The sequence below is a fragment of the Chaetura pelagica genome, unplaced genomic scaffold (genome assembly GCF_000747805.2).
Source record: "Chaetura pelagica isolate M959 unplaced genomic scaffold, ChaPel_1.0 scaffold178, whole genome shotgun sequence".
In the NCBI taxonomy this organism is placed as follows: Eukaryota; Metazoa; Chordata; class Aves; order Apodiformes; family Apodidae; genus Chaetura; species Chaetura pelagica.
Genome location: NW_009954505.1, coordinates 3,230,971 through 3,253,869, shown reverse-complemented (window position 1 = coordinate 3,253,869; position 22,899 = coordinate 3,230,971). Strand labels below are relative to the sequence as shown.

General features: G+C 37.9%; 1 protein-coding gene across 2 annotated transcripts in view; it reads left to right on the top strand.

Annotated features, from left to right (window-relative positions):
* Window positions 1-8,570: 8,570 nt before the first annotated feature.
* Window positions 8,571-22,899, top strand: part of MID1 (midline 1) — a 97,055-nt gene continuing 82,726 nt past the window's right edge. The window contains exon 1 of one of the 2 annotated variants that reach the window (XM_010004650.1): window positions 8,571-9,287. In XM_010004650.1, the coding sequence (XP_010002952.1) occupies window positions 8,628-9,287 (660 nt within the window). In that variant the 5' untranslated portion in view covers window positions 8,571-8,627. The remainder of the gene's footprint in view (window positions 9,288-22,899) is intronic. The other variant, XM_010004651.1, reaches the window with a different exon arrangement.

Below are 22,899 nucleotides of genomic sequence, written 5' to 3'. Positions count from 1 at the left end.
CAGATGAAGGCTGAGATACATGTTTACATGAGAAGAATGAAAAAAAATAAATAAAAATGCTCATTCCCTAGAGCCTGTTCCACTCTTCCTGTAAAGTCTTTCAAATCCCATTTATTTGTGTGTAACTGATGAAGTTACATAACCTAAAGCAATGATAAATTTAAGTGTGATGCCGAGAGAAGATGTTTCTTTCAAAGAAGGTACTTTTTGGCACCTATACACTCAGAGTGATGGTCTAGTCACAGCAGTTATTTTATATGCAAGTTCTGTATCCACAAAAGCCCACAAAACATACCGTACATGTAGGAGGATGAGAAGCATGTGTAGTCTACAGGTACAGAATTTCTAATGTTATTTTTTTCAGTACAGTATTTCAAGCTGAGCAATTATTGGAGAACAACATAAGATGACATTCAGTCAAGTTTTCCAGTAGATATTTAACAGGCTCCTGGAAAAATAGCTTTAGGCTGGAGGTTGTGCAGATGCAAGCCAGCAGCTCTTTCATGAGCTCTCTTTATTACAGTAATGGTCACCTGCTTGCTAGCTGAAATGAAATGTACAGTTTATTGATTATGTACAGTTTTTTTGAGCTAACTGTGAGGTATGTTGTTGATGAGGCATATCTCAAAGTGATGTAATTAAGCTATTCTTTTATCTTTCCATGCTCTCTTAAAAGCTACTAAGGTATTCTGTGAGTGACATTGAGAACCTTTTCTGGAGAGGCCTATCTAGGGTACTGATACAGTTCTACAGAAGCAAGTGCTTGTTTTAGTTGTTTTTTCCTACTTTCCTACTCCTTTTGGAGCATTCTGAAGACTAGCTGCAGGACAAATAATTCAAGGATGTCAAGCAAACTAGTAAGTCTTCCAACCAAACCAGTAAGTAGTCCAACTACCTACAGCAAATGGATCCCTTCTGTGTGCACTTGTGTGCATGCATATACATGTGTGTGTGTTTGGCAAAACACAGCTATAGCCAGATAGTGAAAAAAACATTTTCTGTTTGTTTCATTAGGCTATTCACAAAGGCCTTTCCCAGGATCAGGGTCTCCTCGAGCATGAGAGAAGAGTTGTCCAAACCAAACACCACCCACATTGCAGGGCTAGAGGGAACTGGGACTCTTAAGCAATGAAGACGCTATTTAGTGACAGCTCAAAAAGCCAACCCTTTCACTCGACAGAGCAAGCGCAAATTTGATATTGCAGCTTTTGGCCATTGTACAGTTCTCTGGTTGATGTCAAGGTAAAGCACAGGTAAATTGGATCATTATCACTTCACTAGTTGGATTAGAAACTGGTGTTACCTTGTTGCCTGATCTACTTCAGCTCCCACAGCGTATCTCTGGTCATCAGTATGGTTTAAAAAAGCTAGTACTGTTTATCGCTTCAGTTCTTAACTTTGTTGATACAATGCAGCCCTTTGCTGCTCTTAATTTCTTAGCTTGAAGCAGTGAAGTTTTGCCACAGTGTGGTTACTGAAAACCTGTGAGGCAAGATTATGTGGCTGTGGTTAATGATTGGTTTTGTCTCAGTTCTTGAAAGTCTTTAACGGATAATGTTCTTAAGGATGTAAATGTGTAGAAGAAAACATTTGAGATCACCAGGGTTTATTGTGGTGTGTTTCTGTTAAGTAACACTTTCTCAAGAAATAAAATACATGTGGGTGTGCCTCTGGCAAGCAATAAAGCATTACTGGTTCTTCACAAAAAACACCAGCTGACATGACTTAGAAAGTCTTCAACAGAGGTTAAGTGGAAACTTGCCACCTTCTTAGGATTTAGCTTTATTAGCAAGGAATATAATTATGAGTGAGGGGTGTACTGAACTGGCTGGATTGGGATGCCAATGCCTTGAGTATCTTAGGGGTGGAATGGGCAGTTCTTACTAACCACTACATACAACTCTTTACTGCTTTCTCTTCTTGGTTGATTTTGCAGTTTTTGTTTTATGTCCTGTTGTGGTGGGGTCAGAATTTTTACTTGTGCATGAACCATTTTGGTTTATTTGGCTTAATACTGCCATCTTGGATCTTTAAATACTGAGAATTATAGAAATGAAACACATTGGAAGAGAATTATTAGAAGAAAATTTCACTAAACAAGTGATTGTTGAACTTGTAAGAGTAACAAAACAAATAGTTGTGGGTTCTCTATTTTTGTTTTTTAAAGCTCAAGAACAATGGAAATAGTTACTTGTTAGTTGGTGTAGTCTTAGTTTCTTATGTTCTTAAATTCCTGTTATACCTGTAATGAAATAAGCACATCTAGAAAGCACAGATTACTTAATCCTGAAGATAATCTAAAATGGTTTCAAAGAGATGCCTTTAGGGATGCTTATTTCTTTCTATTGGCTGCAGAGATCAGTTCATATGAGTGCCAGTCTCTCTGTTTAGGAACTGCTGTGCAGCAAGAGGGAAGAACTGCTACTTCTTCTAGTGATTTGCCTCAAGGTATTTGCAAATTTTGGTTCTGGTCTACAGGACCAAAGAATGCTCTTAAAATCATTCTGCTAATGGAAAGCAGGAACCTAATACCCTAAGGTGGGGTAACAAAAGCATGTTCATGGTGCCTGTGGTGATGCCAGTAGGATGGGAAGCATCTCAGAGCAGGACTTGGGATCTGGCAAGGACCCATGTGACAGTTCTGTTCCCCAATTGGAGGAGCAGCCCTGCCAGTTCCCATTTTGTTCTTTGAGGGCCAAGGAAGCCTGAGTTGGGTGTTTCCTGCACCAGTGACAGGGTTTTCTGTCAGAGGTCTAGAATAGTTTACCTTCAGAGCACAGATGTAATTTGTTCATTGTCCTCTACCCTCCCACATTTCACAGCTAATTCTCCGTTCTTAGAGTATCTCTCTAGCCCTGATGCTGGCAATTACTGGCATCATGAGTACTCATAGACTTTAGTGTCTGTGTTGCAGATGGTGAAAGCTGTGATGGACAAACTGGGCTATGAAGCAGTCCACTGGTTTAATCACATTTGAAATGTTTATTGAATGTGATGTGAAACAAACACATTCACTTATTGAAAGGAAAAGTTGCTTCCAAGACAAATTTTGTGTATGTCCTTGCCATAGTTTTTCCAGGAATAGTGTGTGTGTTGACTGTAATTCTTCCTATACTATAAGCCTCGGGTGCATATACACATGCATACATACACACATAACACATTTTATTAACTTTCAAACTTGGATGATCATATTTCATACCAAATTTAATTTAATATACATATAATGGAAGTTAAGTAAATTTTATTTTCTAACTGAAAAAGCTGTCAAGTTTTTTATCCCAAAACACTTAATCCACAAGTGTTTGAACTTTAGTTTAGCCTGCAGTCTTGTGTCCATTTATTAGCATCTGTGTTCACTATGTATGGAGCATCAGGGCTGAGATACCCTTACTGTAGTGGGCATTTGGTAGAAGTCTTATCAAAACAAATTGTCAGAAAATACTATTAGAAAAAAACACTATTCAAACCTGCTTGGGGATATTTTGGCCGTAATTCACCAAAACATGACAAACTGTGATTTTGCCAGAGAGATAGCACATAAAGGAATTTTGGAACAAGGCACAAGTCCAGCTCTTTCGCTGTTTGTTATGAAGATGCTTAAGAGTTGCAGAATGGCTTGCAGCTTAGTTTTGTCCTCAAATGTCACAGAGTTCACTAAAACCTAAAAGTTCACTGAAATGTGAATTCTTTAAAAAAAGCTTTAATTCATACTACAAGCTCCATCTTTACTAGAGTGGAAAGCAAAGCTTCATCAGTCATCCTCTTCCACCATTTTTCCACTCCTGGCATACTCTCTTCTCACCTTCTTGGGAGGATGTAGGAGCAGCTGAAATAGGAAAGGAGCAGGAGGCAACACATGTCAGGCTAAAACATTGCCTGCTAACTTTATTCATATAAGTAGTGATTTATTCTGTTTGGGAAAAACTCTGTAGCATTTTACTGACAAAACGTGTACTGGAATTTTTAATACATTTTTATAAAGTATAGTTTTATATTTTAGTCATTTTACCTCAGACAAGATGTTAATATGGAAATAATCATGTTCTAGCTTGAAGGTACAGAGTTAAGGTGAAGAATGTTCTTTGACAATATCACATTATAATTACTTTGTTAATACAACAAATATAAATAATAATCAATAATCAATTATTGGTCAACCAGTTAAGGGCAGTGATAAAGAGATAAATATAAAGGCCATGTCAGGTCACTAGTTGCCTTTCTGAGGAGTGTTACCAGCTAGACTGAAATGTCCTATCCAGATCCAACTTTAAAGAAAGCTGTTAACCTTCTTCAAGTATTTGACTACTGTAGCATCACCAGGTCCTATGATATTACTGCTGGATGTTTGCCTTTTTCTCAAGGAGGTTAGGAAAATTGTTTTGGACATTATTGCAATTTTCTGATTGTTGTTTGAGTGCAGAAAGAGTGCTAGCCCATGTACAGGAGCTATGTAGGGTTATTTGCTGTGAGAACAGCCTCACATAGCAATGTGTGGTTTGCAATACCTTTCTAACAGCAGGTGATTTCTTCAGAATGTAGCAGTGTGTTTCTTCCTATGAGGAAATGCTTACAGTTCTGGTTCATGGAAATCTCCCAGATGAAAACTTTCTGGTATTTTTATCTTGCTGCTTCTACACACTGTTTTCTGTACTTAAAACATAGGGATCATCCGTAACACTGGAACTCCCAGCAATGAAAAATCAGGAGTCATCCTTCAGTCAGCCCTCAGCTGATTTCAGGGACCCCAAATCACGAGATTTTCCTATAAATGGTAATGTTTCAGACAGTGTTGAACTGCATATTTTAGGTCTTCCTCAGGAAATGCGTTTTTGGGCTTTAATTACTACGGGCTCAGTGGGATCAGTGGTAACAGACTTCTAGACTTTAGTAGTAACTCTAATCCATAATTTTTCAAGTATAAAACAAGTGGAACGTATAATAGAGCATTTTTGCAGCATAGCATTCAATTATGAAACATTTTGACAGATTTTTTAATCTATTCAACTCTACTGGTACTTAACATACTAAAATCTATCTGCTTCAGCTTTAATTTTAATTTCTCATGTCTCTTTCCTTCTGAAAAGTTTTAGGTGCACTTGTGTACATGTGAAGGCAGTACACCTACAAAATATGTTGTGCTCAAAAGAAGCAAAAATATATTAATTCCACTAGGGACAGCAGAAGTCCTGCCATGAAGTAAAGTGAGACCAGGATTTCATTTACTGCATTGCTTACCACATAATTCATACCTAATTGTTATGTGCTGGGGAGATGTCACAAATCCAAAGTTACTTAAGTGTTGTTGTTTTTTTTTTAATTTCTGAATAATACTTGTCTTTTGACAATCACTTTTACTTTGTTACTATTCTTAAAACAACTTCTTGTGGGTAGAAAAATACTACTTCTCATTTCAATGACATTTTGGTAATAGTATAATTTTCTGCCAGTAATTCCCTGTTTTTGAAAATAGGAAATTATGTACTCAAAATTCCTTTTTTTTCCGTTCTGTGTCTGGAGACTGGCTTTCAATTTATGTTGGATATGGGATACAAATGTGCATATATAAACCATGTGCATTGAGTTTCTGGCTAGTCTTTCAGTTTTTTTTAGTTATGCATTCTCTTAACACTCTCAAGAAAAGAAGAAATGCTAAATATGGAAATCTAAGACAAGAGCCAGTGACTTTGAAATATTTTGTAGTTGAATCAGCAGCACACTCTTTACTTTAGGCACCAATCTAATAGTGAAAGCAGAATTGCAATTGATTATCAAAAGCAATGGTTGGATTGCCCAGAAAATGCAGCTCCTTAAAGGATTCATTATTCAGTCCCAGATGTGTACTCAGCTTTGATTACATTGGAAGATAGACTCTTATTCCAAGATGTTTACAGTCTAAGATCAGAGTTTGGCACCCTCGCTCATTCTGAATAGCATTAGTCAGGGCTGAGCTGCTGCTCATTCAGGTCAGATAGATCAGAATTAGTCATCAATTGAGACTGTGGTATTTGTGTAGAACCATGACAGTGATTCAAACATCTTTCCATGAGGCAGTGATGCAGATGGGTGCTTTTGCCAGTTTTATCTGTACCTCACTTTTATATGAGTCCCATAAAAAAAAACTTTGTTTAAAAAAAACCAACAACATTCTTTAAGAAGGAAACTGAATGAACGAAACCTTTTGACTCATGACAGAGCAGGAGGGATTTTGAGCAGCGAGGAGAGCATGGAAGAAAACCCCATATTCCAAACACCGTTCAAAGAAACGAACCCAAAATGTTGGCAGGTTTTCACTGGACTACCAATAGATGAACAATAGTTAGTCTGCCTTTTTAAAATGTCCCCTGCCAACCTCAAATCCCCTTCACCTATATCCAGCATAGCATTCAGCCTGCAGGATAAGTAGATGATGAGGTGCACAGTTGTGAGGTGGAAGAGATTCAAACATTGTGAATGAGATTTTGATCTTCTGGGACTTCTGTGATTCGAAGAGTGAAGAGGAGGAAAGACAAACTGTTTTCCATTTGCAGAAAAGGCTTTCATCTTTTCTGTGCTGTATGGCTATGGCTGAGGAGAGAGGAGGGAATGCTTTCTTGCTTATATCAAATTGCCAGGCCTTTAATTTCGGCCAGATGCACCATGCAATTATGGAAGCTGATGAATAGTTATAAATGAATTAGTCTTTGGCAAACTGAACTTTATTTCAAATAAGATCAGCATCACAGAAGATACAGGAAAGCAAATTCTGTGATGGGGTCAGTGCATTTTTTAAATGCTCAGTTTTCTTGACAGAATGAAAGGACACATTAGTGCAAAGAGGCAAAATATCCTAATTTTTAAGCATGTGTCTGGAAGAGACGCCGTACTGCTCTTCCCACAGAGCAGGCAGGATTAAATACTGATGGGCAGTCTGAACCTTGCCTCTGTTTGCTGAACTTTCCTTTTTGCCATGGTTCATATTGGGGTTATAGGTAGCATTCCTATCACTGCCACCGTGCTCCCCACACTAATTGTCATGAAGTACAGAAGGCTCAAGCATGCTTGGTTCCCAAGGCTGCTAATGAGCCTGGAGTTCTCCTCACCCTTAATGAACCAAGATTTGATTGGGGAGGGGGTGGTGGAGTGTTCTTGTCTGTCCCTGCTTTTCCCTGGTGAGGGGAGGAGGCAAGAGTTCACACAACCAAACAATGACTTTACAGTGTAAAGGCGATGCAGCTGTGCCATCTGAAGCCATCCTCAGCTATGAGCAACAAAGCTTAAATAGATTGTACTGTGAAGAGGTACGGCTCTGTGAGTGTGAAGCATAGCTTTTGCTTCTGCTTCAGTGACCTGTCTGCTTGTGGCAGCGACAGGCCCGTGACAGGAGCTTAGGCAGGGAGAGCTGCGTAGGGCGACTCTTTCAAAACCGCTCTCTGTAACGCCGAGAGCAGGAAAGGAGGCGAATGAAGTTTCAGTTTATCTCTGATGAGGGTGTACTGCTGCATTCTCCAGGAAATCCCATGCCTTCCATTTAAAAGTCATTGATTCCTAATCTACTTCAGGTGATTCCAAAGTTCACTAAAACAAGTGGTCGTTCACAAGTTTTAGAAATAAAGAGTACTCACATGAAAGTGCAAGATCACACACACAAAAACCCCTAAGCAAATGACGCATTTCGCTCTCTTATTCTCTAGAGACTTTTCTTGTACAGTAGGTTAGGATCATCAGAAATCTGGGCTAAGCTGCTGTTTATTCTTTAATTCATCCACTTTTTTTCTATGAGTTTCAGTTAAAACACTGTGTGGTCCTGCGCCTGTATCTGTCTTTCTGCAAATGTGTGTGAGAGATTTGTTTGTGTATATGTGTACAGGTACATATGCAGAAATATAAGGTTACGTGTAAATACAGCTACATATGTTCTTGAAATACGTAGGAGGAATGTAGTAGTATATGACATATATATATGTAAAACCAACAAATACTTCCCTAGAAACATTATTTCCTGTATATATTCAGGTGTATACTTACACATGTAAACGAAAACGTGCTCTAAATTCTGTCCTGTTGCTATAAGAAAAAAATCAAAATGTCAATCTGTGCAAATAACTGTTAATTGTGAGAGAGTTAAGGTTATCGGTTATACTCAGACTAATCTTTGTACAATGCTCTATAAAGGTGAAGTTTTTTTAAAAAAAGTTTTACTAGGAGATTAGTGAAGCCAAAAGCAGCATCTGCAGAAAGAATCCAATTTTGCTGCCATAGACTATTTGAAGGCCATCATTTTGGTTTTTAATAATGCACAGAAACATCTGCTGTTTTCCTGGATTGCATGAGAGAGAAAAGGAAAGAGAAAAAAAAATAAGCGGCAGCATAGCTTTTGCATTCTTCAATGAACAGAGGCAAGACAAAAGAATAAAGCAGTCCGGGTTTAAATACCTTGATGTATGCATGTGCAGGTTCAAAACTTTAGATAGCTCTCCCGCCCGGCGTGGTGGGTTGATAGCCCTGGGAGCAGTGGCGAAACATGACAACCCCCCATGGCTGACCCCTCATGTTCTATCTCGCCTAATTGAATTTTACGTGTGTTTCCAGATAGCTGATCAGCTTCCCTGGATTTCGCTGACGCCACAGGAAAGCTTTGCCTGAAGATGGAAACACTGGAGTCGGAACTGACCTGCCCTATCTGTCTGGAGCTGTTTGAAGATCCGCTGCTGCTGCCTTGCGCTCACAGCCTCTGCTTCAACTGCGCGCACCGCATCCTGGTCTCCCACTGCGCCACCAACGAGCCGGTGGAGTCAATCACCGCCTTCCAGTGCCCGACCTGCCGCTATGTCATCACCCTCAGCCAGCGCGGTCTAGACGGGCTCAAGCGTAACGTCACCCTGCAGAACATCATCGACAGGTTTCAGAAAGCCTCAGTCAGTGGGCCTAATTCCCCCAGCGAGACCCGCCGGGAGCGGGCATTCGATAGCAACAGCATGTCATCTTGCGAGAAGGTCCTCTGCCAGTTCTGCGACCAGGACCCTGCTCAGGAGGCAGTGAAAACCTGCGTTACCTGCGAGGTATCCTACTGTGAGGAGTGTCTGAAAGCCACTCACCCCAACAAGAAGCCGTTCACCGGCCACCGTCTTATCGAGCCCATCCCGGACTCTCACATCAGAGGATTAATGTGCTTGGAGCACGAGGACGAGAAAGTGAACATGTACTGCGTGACTGATGACCAGTTAATCTGTGCCTTGTGTAAACTGGTCGGACGACACCGTGACCATCAGGTGGCAGCTTTAAGCGAGCGCTATGACAAGCTAAAGGTTAGTGCTACCTATCAGACTTCCTAGCCAAGCAGCTTGTGGTTGGGAAGGAAAGTACCCGTTGGTTGCATGCTAAATTCCTCATTTGAGCAGGCATTGGTAAAAGTAGGTGCATGGTCTCTAATCAGACAAGATGCATTTGCTCATCATCATTGAAAAGGTGTTGGATTTTGTTTAAGGAAAGATTCATCAGTTGTAGTTTGATTTCTCTGTGGCTGTCATAAGGAATATGCAGCATATACTACTGTTTAGATGAATTTTCTTGTCTACCTACAGCGTTTTTTGTGGCTGTTGGCAAGGTTTAGTGCTGACTGCACACACACAGGCACTGATTGAACTGTCAGGCATTCTTTGCTCTACTCTTGATTAGTTTTCATTTGGTTGCTTTCATTGTGAAAAGCCTTTGCATTGCTGCTAACAGGAGATGCATTTATCCATGCTGGCTTCAGGGATGCCAGCTGCCTCTCCAGCCAGACAAACTGAACGCCAAGCTCTGCTCTTCCCTTGCTACCTCCCACATGAGCTCGCAGACAGCGCACTCCAGGAAACAAAACCAAAATTGTTTCTGAGCTTCTTGCGTCGTTCCCAGAGTTGGGCGAGCTCCCAGCACATCCCCTGCACAGGTAGCAGGGAGACTGCAGCAGCCACCGGCCCCATACTGGACACCCCAGGTGGGGTGCCAACAGGCAGCCAGGGCAGGGTGTATTCTGAGGGCTTCCCAGGCTGCCAGCAGAGATGGAGCTCTCACTGAACAGTGGGGCCATGCAGTGTAGCCTTCCACCCTCCTGTGTGTGTTCCTCTCATGCCAATTTAGGTATCTAAAACCTATAAAGGCAGGAATTAAGCATCCCATACTTCCCTCCCTCCTTTCCTTCTGGTCAGTCTGTGTGTTCCTTTGCATGTCTAGAGGGGTCATTTTTTTGAAGATGGACTGCAACTGAGAAACCACAGGCATTGAAGGGTAAATCTTACCTGTCAGCCTTCTCACTCAGAATTTTAGAGGTGGAAAAAGAAACAAAATCAGGTTGAACTAACTTGGAGGGTTTTCTTAGGTATCGTCAGATAAAACTATAGCTGCACATGTCTATGATAACTTTATGTGACTGCAGGCAAAACCTACATAGACAGGTTGTGTGGATTTTGTTCTTCTATGCATGAGCAAACATGCAGTTCAAATTCTGTGAGTATATTAATATAATGAAAGATGCTTATTTACCTGGACCTGATAGCTTTCTTTTATCTCTCATTGCTTTCTGAACTGATTTGTTATTTTTATATGCAAGAGTTTGGCCATTGATAAAATGGGACATGGACTACAAATGTGAATAGAATGTACATGGATTTACAGTGCGTTTCAATTATGTAGCAGATTTAAATCCTTAACAGGTGCTACTATTTAGTAAGCCAGGAACGTGTTGTTTGGGAACTTTACATGAGTAGGAATGCACTGCTTAACATGAAATACCTTCAACATTAAATACTGGGTAAGTATATTTTTAAGGATATAAAAAATAGTAAAGATTTCCTAGTGTTAATGTATGGACATATGACAAGTCTTGAAACAAGTCTTGACAAGTCTTAAGAGTCATGTATCTTCTTTTGAAATTTTTGACAGAACATTGCAAATAAGGAAAAAATGGGATATTTTTGCGTGATCAATGTCTTTTCTATGCAAACATGCCTAGGCAAACTCTGGAAAGGTATCTCAGACAGACAAGCAACATTCACATTGGATGTTACCCCATTTAGCTTGTCAGAAGCCTAATAGAATACTTTCTGCCAGCCTCCCTGAAGAGTGTTTCTAGTGCTAATTTAATGTTTAGCATTGCATGTTCATAATTTCCTTATAATGACAACTCCTATCATTGTTTATAATATTTTTTTTAAATTTTCTTTTTTTCTGAGGTGTGGACTTTGTGCCTAAACTACCTAAAAGTAGTTCATACAGACAATTATTAGGCTACATGAAATCCAGGTACTATCCTCTTTGCTGTGAGGTAGCCTATATTATTTTGCTAATGCCAATGATAACACCAGTAATGCCAATTGTGCCAGCAATTGTGACACACTTATTCTCTGAGCCCAGGAATAGCAGGCTAGGTAGTTTCCATCAAGATCCAGTGTCCACTTTCTGTTCACAAGAAGGTAATCTGAAAATTATATCTTTCATCATTGCTTCTATCTCAGAATTTATGTTGTTTTATAGATCAAAATCCAAGAATGAGATTTTCAGTTCCATAAATTGACACTTATCCCTCAGGAGTAAAGGAATTACCTGTTCATTTGAGGATGTGGTAGCTGAGACACAAGAATTTCAGGTCCATTTTTACATTCGGGCCTCCTCCTTCATAAATGGTGATATGACCTCTTGACTCACTGGCTATGCTGCTAACATAAATCTCAGGTACAAGCTCACAGATGGTCTTCATTGAACTACAGATGATGTGCATGCATCATTTGGCAAATTCAGGGTTCAAGTGGATCAGAAAAATCTCCACCTGAAAAAATGTGTTGTTGCTTGCTATATTGCTGCTGTGGGTTTTTAAAATACATGGGTTTTGATAGGTAGGCTTCTCAAATATTTTTTAAAAATTCTGAAAGAATAAGTATTTGGTAGCCAATAGTATAATGGATTCATTCAAAAGTGAGAGGTTAATTTTATCTTTAAAAAAGAAAAGCAAAGCTGCTTCAAGTGACACGTTCCTTCCTGTGATTTTTCTTTTTAAATCGACACATTGTTGATGCTAACAACAGCCACTGGTGTTGTTCTGGGTGTCAAGCTATGCTAATTACTTGCATTCTCTTCCGGCACTGTTACTAATTATTTAAGCAATAGCTCACCCTTCATTAAGCATAGGACAAAAGATGCCATTACAATCTAGCTCCTTTTGTGGCAAAAATGAAACCCCTTAATTAGGAGTCCTCTACAATTGTCCACCAGAGGCGTCTATACTGAAGTGTGTCTAACAGTCAATGCAACAGCAGTTGTGGACATCTGAGAATGAGAAAGTGTTTTCCTTTGGCAGCTATGGCTACAACCCTGAGAGGTGCTTTTCTTTCTCAACTTGAGCTGGAGTAGAGGGTTCTGAGAGCACTTGTGCTCTTCCAGGAGCAGTCCTTCCTTGCTTGCTTACGTGAACATGATACCTTCACGCTTATGGTTGGTTTAGTGCTTATAGGTGTGTTTTGGGGTTTTTTTAAAGTAGATCATAGACAGGTGCATATTAAAAATGGAAAAATGATAACCAATTACCAAACACGAGAACAAGAAATAGCCTAGCAATATGCTGAATTTATGAGGTGGTGGTGAAAACTGTGCGATAAATTAGAAATATGTTTTAGCTGCTTAAACAATGAGAGCTTTAAAAATGGAAAGTACAAATTCTTATGCTTACACCACCATATTATCTCAAAGATAATATTTATGCCTAGTTTCCTTTTGATACTGTTTCTTTACTTTTTTGTCTTCTTGCATTGAAAAGGAAAAGACAAGGACATTTTTTTTTTTTCAGAAAAAACTAATACAATTACTATTATTTTGTAGGTTTATTTATTCTCAAGAAAGTGATAGGAAAAATGAGAAGATGATAAGAGTTATTTTGAACAAGAGATAATGTTTGGGGGAGAACGAAGTTACAAGGTGTGGTTGGAAAGATATCGCTGATTTAATATTCGTGGAGAGCTACAAAGAGGCGTAAGAAAAGAGGAAAACGGACAGTAAGCCAGATTTTTGTATGGTGTAAAGGCAGCATAACTCCACTGATACCAAAATTTTTACTTTCTTTCATATTTACTGAGAGTATGACCACTGATGCATATATTCTTGGCAAAAAATAATTTTAGCACAATTTATGTATTTCTTAGTCAAGAAAGATCTTTTGTTGAAATGAACGGCTGTAGGTTAGCTGTGTTTCTCCATGTTTTTATTTGAATTTTATTAGTGCTGGTGTGTATTTGGCATGTCTATGAAGGCAGGGCAGCCCTCTGAAAGGCACTCGGCAGTTCCAGGAACAAAAGGCAGCTGACTGATGGCAGGTATTTTAGGTGTAGTTTAGCAGCAGAAACCATATGATTTGTTTTTCTACAGTGTGTTGATTCAATTATTCACAATTTTTAATAATTTTTTTTTTTGTGGGAAAAGCAGCCATAAATTGTTTCCAATCAACTCTTATAAGCCTACTTTGACTGAGTAAAGGTAGATAGAAGACTTTGTCAACACCACAGCAACTATAAACAGAGCACAAAAATGTATCTGCTTCTCTGATATGTATATCATGAATTTTAAAAACTATTCATATTTAAATCTCTTTGCAGAGATACTGGCGAAATACGTGTTGAGGTGTTCCAGCTATTTTTATTTGGCAATATTTTGTAGGTGCAGCTTGATAATTAGTTGTTATCATAAGTTGTTGCAATGTGACATCATAAGAACCGAGCTCTTACAGATGTACTCTAGGTGACCCTGGTCTGGCAGGGGGGTTGGACTAGATGATCTCTCGAGGTCCCTTCCAGCCCCTAAGATTCTATGATTCTATGATTCTATGATTCTATACTCCTACAAACAGTTGGGCTGACAATCCAGGAATATCTGTTTCTGGACTTAGATATAAAGAAAATATGCTCATGCTTGTATTCATATGTCTATATACTTTTTGTTGATTTTATGTGCATATTTATAGTACCAGTGTTAATATATATAGGCAATACTACATATGTTTGTTTTTATTTGTATGTAGGTTGACGTGATCTAGTCTGGTAGTGGTTTTGTTAATTTACATCTAGAATCTTGAATTATAATAAATACAAATATGCCTATACTTTAGTATATAGATAGTTTTTTATATATGTGTATGTCAGTAAAAATATATTTGATCATATTTATACATAAAAACTACACGCCAATTTTTAAACTTAGTATCCATTTTAATACTCCATGCATATAGTTCATTTTAGTAACTTAATATTTCCACATCTAAATTTATAGTTTCCCTATATGCCCTTAATTTTGCTAACATCCTATTTCATAGAATCTATTAAGGCTGAAAACCAATCCAGCTAACATATAAAGACATAGTACGTAAGTGTTATAGTAATATGTGTAATTAAAATGTAGGTAAGTAGCCCTTTCTCTTACATGGTATTTAGTAGATTCAGAGTGTAGGAAGTTCCTTTCTATAGTGCCAGTTATGCAGTTTCAGCATACAGTTAAAACACTATATCCAATGTAATACAATGTGTAACTCATTCATTTATTATTATTAGACTAGATACAGCTTGATATTATTATTTTTAGATTAGATACAGCTTGATAGATACTTCCATTTATTCATTTTGTATTAAATTAAAATTATGGATGGTGATATCTATTAGTATGGCATATTAACTAATGTTACTTAACCCATAAATAGATGCAAAATTATAACTAACTGGCTGTGCTTCAGTATTTCCAAAGATCCAAAAATATTGTTGTGACATGGAAGAGAATAGACGTTGGAAGGAACTATTTTATTACAAAGGTTTTCCAGTTGCGCTTATTTTATTACATTAATGTATAAATATTAAGGCAGACTTTAGACCATTCTATCTTCAGTCTAATGTTACTCAAATGGTTGTGTTTTCTCCACCTGGTGTTTCTTCGGTGGAATTCAGGATAGCAGAAATTTTCAATTCAGCAATAACATTAGTAATTTGGGGGGGACAGTTGTTTTTTGAGAGGCATTTTTGATAATTTTTAGACTGTTCTAGACTAGTATGAAGTTCCTTGTGTTTATGACTGTGGATAATGAATTATGACTTTACAATAGTTTTAAGTACTATGAGCTTGTTTTTATTTTAACTACCTTAGGTCCTTTAACACAATCATAGTTCTTTAAAACTTGCTTTCACAAATATAAAGTTGGCAAGTCTTTCAAAAATGTTAATTTACTATTTATTTCCCTCAATTTGTAGTGGAAATGATGGTGTTGAAAGCCTAATCTGTTCAGGAAGAACAAGAGAATGAAATAGAATTGTAAATAGTACTGCATTATAATCCTTGCTCTCATGACTGGTTGCCAGAGAAGTCAGAAGCAAAATGTATTTTCATTCTTTTCCTTGGATCTGGTCCAAACTGTTCAGATTATAGACTTTGAGTCCTTGTTCTAGCTCTGAATTTGCTTATTATAATGACCTTCTGAATGGCCCTTCGTTGCTTACGCCTTTTTAGAAAATGTGGTGCTTGACAGTTGGAGGTGGAATACAGTGCTTGACAGATACTTCCTCAGAATGAGAATTTGTGTTTAAACAATAAATAATAATGTAATAAAAATGGAAATTAAGCAAATAGATTAAGTTAAGGACAACCAATGAACTGTTTTAGAACATTTAGTGATGGACACTGGTTAACCTTATGTTTAGAAAATGTAGTGTCTGCCTACCAGGGTAGCAAAAATAGGGTCAATAAAAGGAAAAGTTAGAAACATATGGCCTTTCAAAGGCAGAACACTTACAGATTCTAGCTTAACAGAATTTTTTTACAACTTAGAATGAGCAAGCTAATTCTTTTAAGTGCTTTACCAGGGAGTGATAAAGCAAGCCTCACACTCTCTGGTGGCATTGAGAGGTGTGTGGATGAGTATCAGTATGAATGTCTATATGTTAAGTAGGTATAGGCTGAAGTTATTTTAAGGTATACCCTTTTTTTATTGAAAGATTTGAAAACAAAAAAAAAAACAAACAGAATGGCAAATACAAAAAAAAAACAAACATGACTGCAAATACATTTTCAGACAAAGTTAAAGGTGGTTGTCAGTATGCTATAGGTAGGGAAAAAAATGCCAAAACCTGGGTGTAAATATCTCCCAAATAAGAATTGCAGAAAACTCAATATTTAGATTTCTCTCAAGCTTTCATTTAATATGTTAAATTACTCCATGAAGAGAAATCCAAATTACTTTAAACAATCATAGGAACATGATTAAATATTTCATTTCTTCACTATGCTGCACAGATTTCATAACTTGTTTTCGCTTTGCCCATATTGTCTGATATTAAAACACAAATCCAGCAGTGATCCCAGTACCCTCATTTCTATTTGGGCTTTAGAAGCATACAACTATTATTATTTTCTTTGGCCCTCTTTTTTGTTAGCAAAAGGATTGTACTTGTATGTATCCTCAGAACTGCGAAGGTATATGTGGGGGCTCACAGCAATCTGATGCAGCACCTAATTTGCAAAGCCTGAATAATCCCTGGAGAGGGAAGCTCTTCCAGAATGTCACGGACTGCAGAGCCGTTTTTGGTTGCTAAAGCACACTTTGGGCTCAGAGCCTGATACGAGTGATAAGACTGTGTGTTCCTTCATTCTCACATCAGTATTTACCTCTCACCAAAACCAGCCATCTGGCCCCCTATCTCTCTTGGCATCCCTTGACCCTCTGTGCAGGAAGCCTTTTCTTTTGCTGGGAAGGATGTGTTACCCCCAAGAGCAAGCACCCACAACAAAGGACATGGGGCGAGGGGATTCATGCCCTTCCCAGCTTTCACGTCTCCTTTAGAAGTGCTCTCTGAAATTAGACAGAGCCTACTCTGTTTTTCCAGTTTGCTAAAGTTAGTGAAGAGTTAAGGAGGAGAAAATAAAATGGAAAGTATATGACTTTCTTATAGTGTGACTATACGGAGTTATTGCTAGACCTTCTGTAAATGCTTACTTAAGTGAGTCCTACCTTTTAACAGTATAAATGCTAAATTGAAAGCACATTGTCTCAGTTAATAGAATGCTCACAACTTGCTGGGTAGCTAGGAAATAAATAATTGGATTGTATCATTGCATTTCTTGATGGTGTGCCTTATGGTGGCAACAGGATTGCCTTTTATGATAACCTTTTCTTTTTTAATTTATGCAGGCTGAAGTGCCAAGTATCACTTCTTTTGCAAATTTTTCCTTTGTGTGGGCTGTTGGCCTTATGCAATATCTCAGTTCATGACTGTGGAAAGGGAGTGCGTGCAGGGTTGTTTACATGCCTCAGACAAAAGCACGGGAAGGCCTGGAGCCCTGGGTTGCCTCTGCCTTACAGGTCTTCTCTGTTAGAATTTACTGACCTGCTTTCAGCTGTCCCTAGTTGTTAAGATGTGAGACTTTGCTGTAGCTAGAATTGCACTGCAAAATTCAGAAACTTCTGTGCTGCCTACTAGTACCTGTGTGTTTGCACATACGCGTTCACTCCTCTGAAAGAGCTCTCTGAGATTCTGAGAGCTGAAAACTGGAAAGGGTAGAAAAAGGGACAAGAAATGAGTCTATATCCAGAAGTATAGTCCTGTAGAAATATTTTCCCACTCATCCTCAGTATGACACTATTACACTTTTAGAATTTTTTTTTGCTATTTCATGTTTGCATCAATTTGACTTTGAAAGCAATAGAGTTTGGTATGGATTGGTTTGGTTTTTTTCCAGCATTTGCATTTTCAGAGAAATTAAAATGTCCTGCCAAAATGTAATCTGTCTACTCTTTTGAAAGTTTGCAATTTTAACTTCCTTACAGTATGTTGGCCGGAACAGCATAAAGTAGTAGTATGATCCTTTAATTACATATTACAGTATGAGAAGGATCAGATTCAGCACAGATGATAGATGTAACTGGAGTGCCTATGGCTAGCTTTTTCATTTTGTGATTTATCTGATCAATTAGTTGTGATATTGACAATGATCTTCTAAACTATGACAGACAGTCATGCACTCTTAGTGGCCCACAGAAAATTTGCTGTAGAAACCAAAAGCTGAAAACAGGAAAATGCAAGGATATTTTGGTGGAGTCATTTACAATATGCAGCTTCCTATCTATATGGAAGTTGAGGGACTTTTTTTCCTTTATTAAAAAAAAACAACTAAAATAGGAAATCTTGGGCATTTGTGACTTCGAAATAGACACGATTCCATTGTTCTATCATCTCTGTCAACTGCATCTGTAAAGTATAGAAATTATCTTACTTCATTTTCCTATGGTAATTCTCAAAAGCCCAATTCAAAAGAAGTCCTGTAACATAGGGTCTTGTACAAGTACAGGAGATGTAATCCCAGCTTCAACAAGTATTCATTCCACTATGCTTAGAACAAAACAGAAAAGCAAGCATGACAATACGTGGAAATGTTATATGGTCACAGTGATATTCAGATAAGCTATTGGCATCATGTAAATCGGTAAGATTAAATAAGAAAAAAAAAATTAATTTAATGTTGCCTAGTTCCACTGGTCAGCAAAGGTACTGGTATTTAATTTGATATAATTATTCTGGTTTGAAATACAATAGCATCACCCCCTGCGTCACTATGCTGAGTGATGTCTGTACATTCTGTCTTATTTGCCAGACTGATAACAAACCAATGTCCAAGATGATGTTCTGTACTGTTATAACAGTACTCTCTATTGACTGAGATTTTACACTCCCTAAAGTTGAAAAAAGAATTGAAAGATGAGATTTCAAAATAGGAGATCATGTCTCTCTCATATGAGATGAGATAGAGGTTTCTTTTTTTCTCATAAACGTTTCAGCTTTTATTTCTTACCAAAATTTTTGTTTGGATATCACGTTCTTTTTTGCAAAAGGTATTCTAAATAAATTGCAAATAAAAACCTGATAGGATGAAAAATATTTTCCATGTAACATATGTAACTGCTCATATGAACTACAACAAATAGTTTAAAATGTATAGTCTTTTCTCAAAAAGCTAAAAAATACAGAGCAGCCTTTTCGATACCTTTACTTACTACTTCCATACCACATGAGTAATTTAGTATACCATTACTTACTGTATGCTCAGCAGTTGTGGGTGATAAATCATCATTGTTAATACCAGGACAGATGAAGACGGGAGCAGCAGTCTGCTGTTAGACTGAGTGAAGAGAGGGGGATGGAGCTGTTGGGTCCCAGGGCTGATACCAGGACACAATTGTCAATATGCCTCTTGTTCAGGGGTGTGCCTAAAATCGTAAGCCACCCCAGCACTTCTTCTGTATTGTTTCCTGTAATTCCACATACATTTTGAGATACATACCTTGAAGGTATTGAACTTCCTTTTTTGTTTCAGAAGATAAACAGTAACCTGTTCAGATACAAATAAACTGGAACATCTGTTATGGCAGATAGTACTGAAAGATTTCTTAGCATGCTCAGAGTATCAGAGCTGGAGGAAGTAATGGCTAATTTGAAGCCGATGAAGAAAAAAATATATGACTGCTTCCTTGATCAAAGCAATCAATTTTTTTTCTTCATTTTCTTTGATACTCCTATGACTTGTCAAACTCTCCTGTTGTCCCCATGCAGTTGATATTTAGATTCCATGCCATCCATGAATAACAAGGTCAACTCAAGCTTGTAATCTATTTGAATGTCAGAGAAGTTTTCCATGTCTAAGTCTAGTTGGCAGATAAAATTAGTTAAAGGTAAAATAGAACACACATCATCTTTCATTAGCTAGTAGAGAAACAAAAACATCCTGTGACAAAATGAAAGGGAAGGACCTGCATTGCTGTTTTGCTTATATAGATTGAGTGCTTACCAAAAATAACATTATTGCTTTGCTCTAAGGCAGGCTGGCAGTTGCTGTAGGTTCACACATTACAATAGCGTTCCCACTGAAACTCGTCTGTGTGCTTCTGGAGACATACTGGCTTATTTTGAAACATGAGGCTATGCTCCCAAGTTTTGTTATCTGCTATGATACAGTCAAACTTTAAAAGAAATGAAAGACAGGCAGCTGTTCACAACATATGTGTCTCATGGTGGAAGCATTAAGCAGACTCGTTAGGCTATAGTTAATGACAGTGTGTGCAAACTTTATTTCCAGATTGAGCCAGGAGTATGTGGAGACTGTAACTTATTCAAACTGAATTGGAGCTACATCTGTCATAGTAGATTGATATCAGATACTAAAATAGATATCTGAAGATACTAAAGAGAAGAAAACATTCTGATCAGTGTATGGATTACAGTTCATCTGAGTAGGTAAAATGTTTTATGAGTGGCCCGAAGACTCTAAATCCATAAAAGCAAGAAATTACTTCAAAGGAGTAATTAAAGGAACTATTAAAATATTACAAATAATATTTGACTGACATAATCAGTTTTTTATGAAATATTTTTTTCAATCCAAACCCAGATGTTTTCATTGCCTTTCCCAATGTACCAAACCTGGCTATATTCTGTGAACTATAAAAGGGGAAACTACATAGGCAGATATGCAAAAAGCTGGTATAGGCAAATGCTCAGGAGAGAAAGCCCTGTGTTTTTCCAGTAGTAATGGACCTCCTGTTCTCTGTGTGGTCTTTCCTATGATTCCTGCTTCCCCCATATAGCTGGATGCAGATGGATGGTGGAAGCAGTGGGTCACTCCAGGATGAACGTACCAACACTGGGGCTCTTCCATTGCACAGGGTGATTTGATATTCAGCCTGGTGGGAGTGAGATGTGTTCACTTTTCCATGAGCGAGTGCTGGCTGTAGGAAGGCCAGCATTGAGAGTTACAGTGCATCTATACATTGAAAACACTGCCATGTGGGGGAGTTGCTGCATAGAGGCCCATTTTCATCCCAAGGGGTGAAAAATGCTCACTCACCAGAAGGACCCACTCAAGATGCCTGGTGAGGTTGTGCGAACATGAGGTGACTTTATATGATGATGCAATAATTTATTTCATGTACCTTAAGTATGGGCAGGGCTTGTTCTCTCTCCTGCATTCCATTACAACGTTCAGCTTCAAAAATGTGCTGCAGGCTGGGCAAAAAGGAGCTTTATGTTAGACATACAATAATGTTTTAACCCTCTTTTGAGCATTTCTTAGGACCAATGTTGAGGGAAAAGTGACCTTTCCACACAGATCTACCTATTAGAGTGGCCACCATTAAGCCTTTCTGTGGTTTTTACCTGGTCTTTCCCTCTACTGAATTAGCTTTCTTTTCAGACTTTGTAGACATGTACTCCAGCTCTCCTGAAATTCCAATGCAGTGAAATTCTTATGCAGGCAGGATGCTATGGATTAGCATAGTTCTTTTTGGGTAAGAATATTGTCAGAGGAACCTTTTTTAGCCCCTTTAATTTACGTGATTACTTCCAGCTTTATCTGTATTTCTACAAATTGAAAACCTTTGTCTGAATATATAGTGAATTACTCCAAGTAATACCACCTCTTTAGGTTCATTAATTTAGATTATTGTAATATCTTTTTTTAAAAAGAAGCTGGTTAAATAGGAAAGTAAAAAAAAAAACAAAAAAAACCCAACTATTAAAACATGTTTTGAACATCTAAAAAATATTTAAATGAAGTGTGAATTCTGAGTGGCTTTAAAAGGGTTCTTGCTCTGCCTAAATCAGTTTGCACATTTTCACTTGAAAGCAATGTAATTTTTCTGTCAAATAAATTACAGCTAATCTTTAGGAAAAATCAAACAAACAAAGAAGCAAACAAAACTGATTTGGAGTTCTGCTCTTAAATGTCACTGCTTAATTTCAGCACTGTTAAAGTTAGCAAAGGCTTAAGATTTTAAAATTTAGATTGTGTACAATATAAAAATACTTTTTAATCAATTAGGAGTCTATTTTAGTCTAATGTTGCCTCTATTGTGTGCAGAATTGACTTTGCAGTGTAGGGGTACAAGTAAATTGTTGCATTATGGGTAAATGATTGTTAAAAATTCAGATGTGGGAGAGCTTATTTTGTAATGACTCTGCTTATAGTTAGCAATGAAACTATCACTCCAAGGAAGAAAACAGCAGAAAAGTAAAGGAGAGGATGCTTGCATTTTACTTTTTTTTTTTTACTTTTTTGGGGGGTGTGGTTGTGATTTTTTTTTTTCTCTGACATATTTCTAAGCATGGTAAGAACCCCATTTCACCCTGAAGGTTAAGGCAGGAGTGCCTCAGTGAGTGACTTTAGCTTGCAGAACAGGCTCTGAATCTGCTGTCACGTGTTTTCCTTGGAGGAACTCGTTTCCTTCCTGAGGAGGTCTGCAAGGTCAGGCAAATATCCGATCTTGGAAGCTGCCTGTCTCAGGGCTGCTCTCTGAGTCATAATTTCTACAGAAAAAGTAACAGGGAAAGTCTGTCAGAAACCCTGAAATGCAGCTAAGTGCTTCAGTAATGGGAAGCAACTTTAAACTGGGCATGCCAGATAGAAAAGGATTTTGAAGTTTTGGGGGTTTTGTTCCCTTATATTGTGTAGATGTCATTTCAGCATTCTTGTTTAAGAGTCAGAATTCATGTGATTGGCTTCTAGTGCTGTGAAGCAGTAAGAGCTTCGTACTGTGAGCAAAAGGCCTCCTGTCCAGTCTTAAAAATTGAGCCCTGTTACTACTTTTGCTTTACATTATGTTTAGAGTATAGACCAAATTCTGGCCTTAGGCATACCAGCAGAATCCTACATTGCTTCAGCAAATATTATTGGATCTTTTATTATTCTTAAGTATTTATTTATTAGGTACTTATTATTTACTATTCTGTTTTTTTCTTATTTATACTGTCAACACTGAGGGTATATTGTGGGATCACTAAGCTAATTTGATTTAACGAGCCCACTGCTGCCATAAAAATGGTTCACCCTGTTAGTTGTTCTTCTCCTTCCTGCATGCTTCTACTGTTCCTG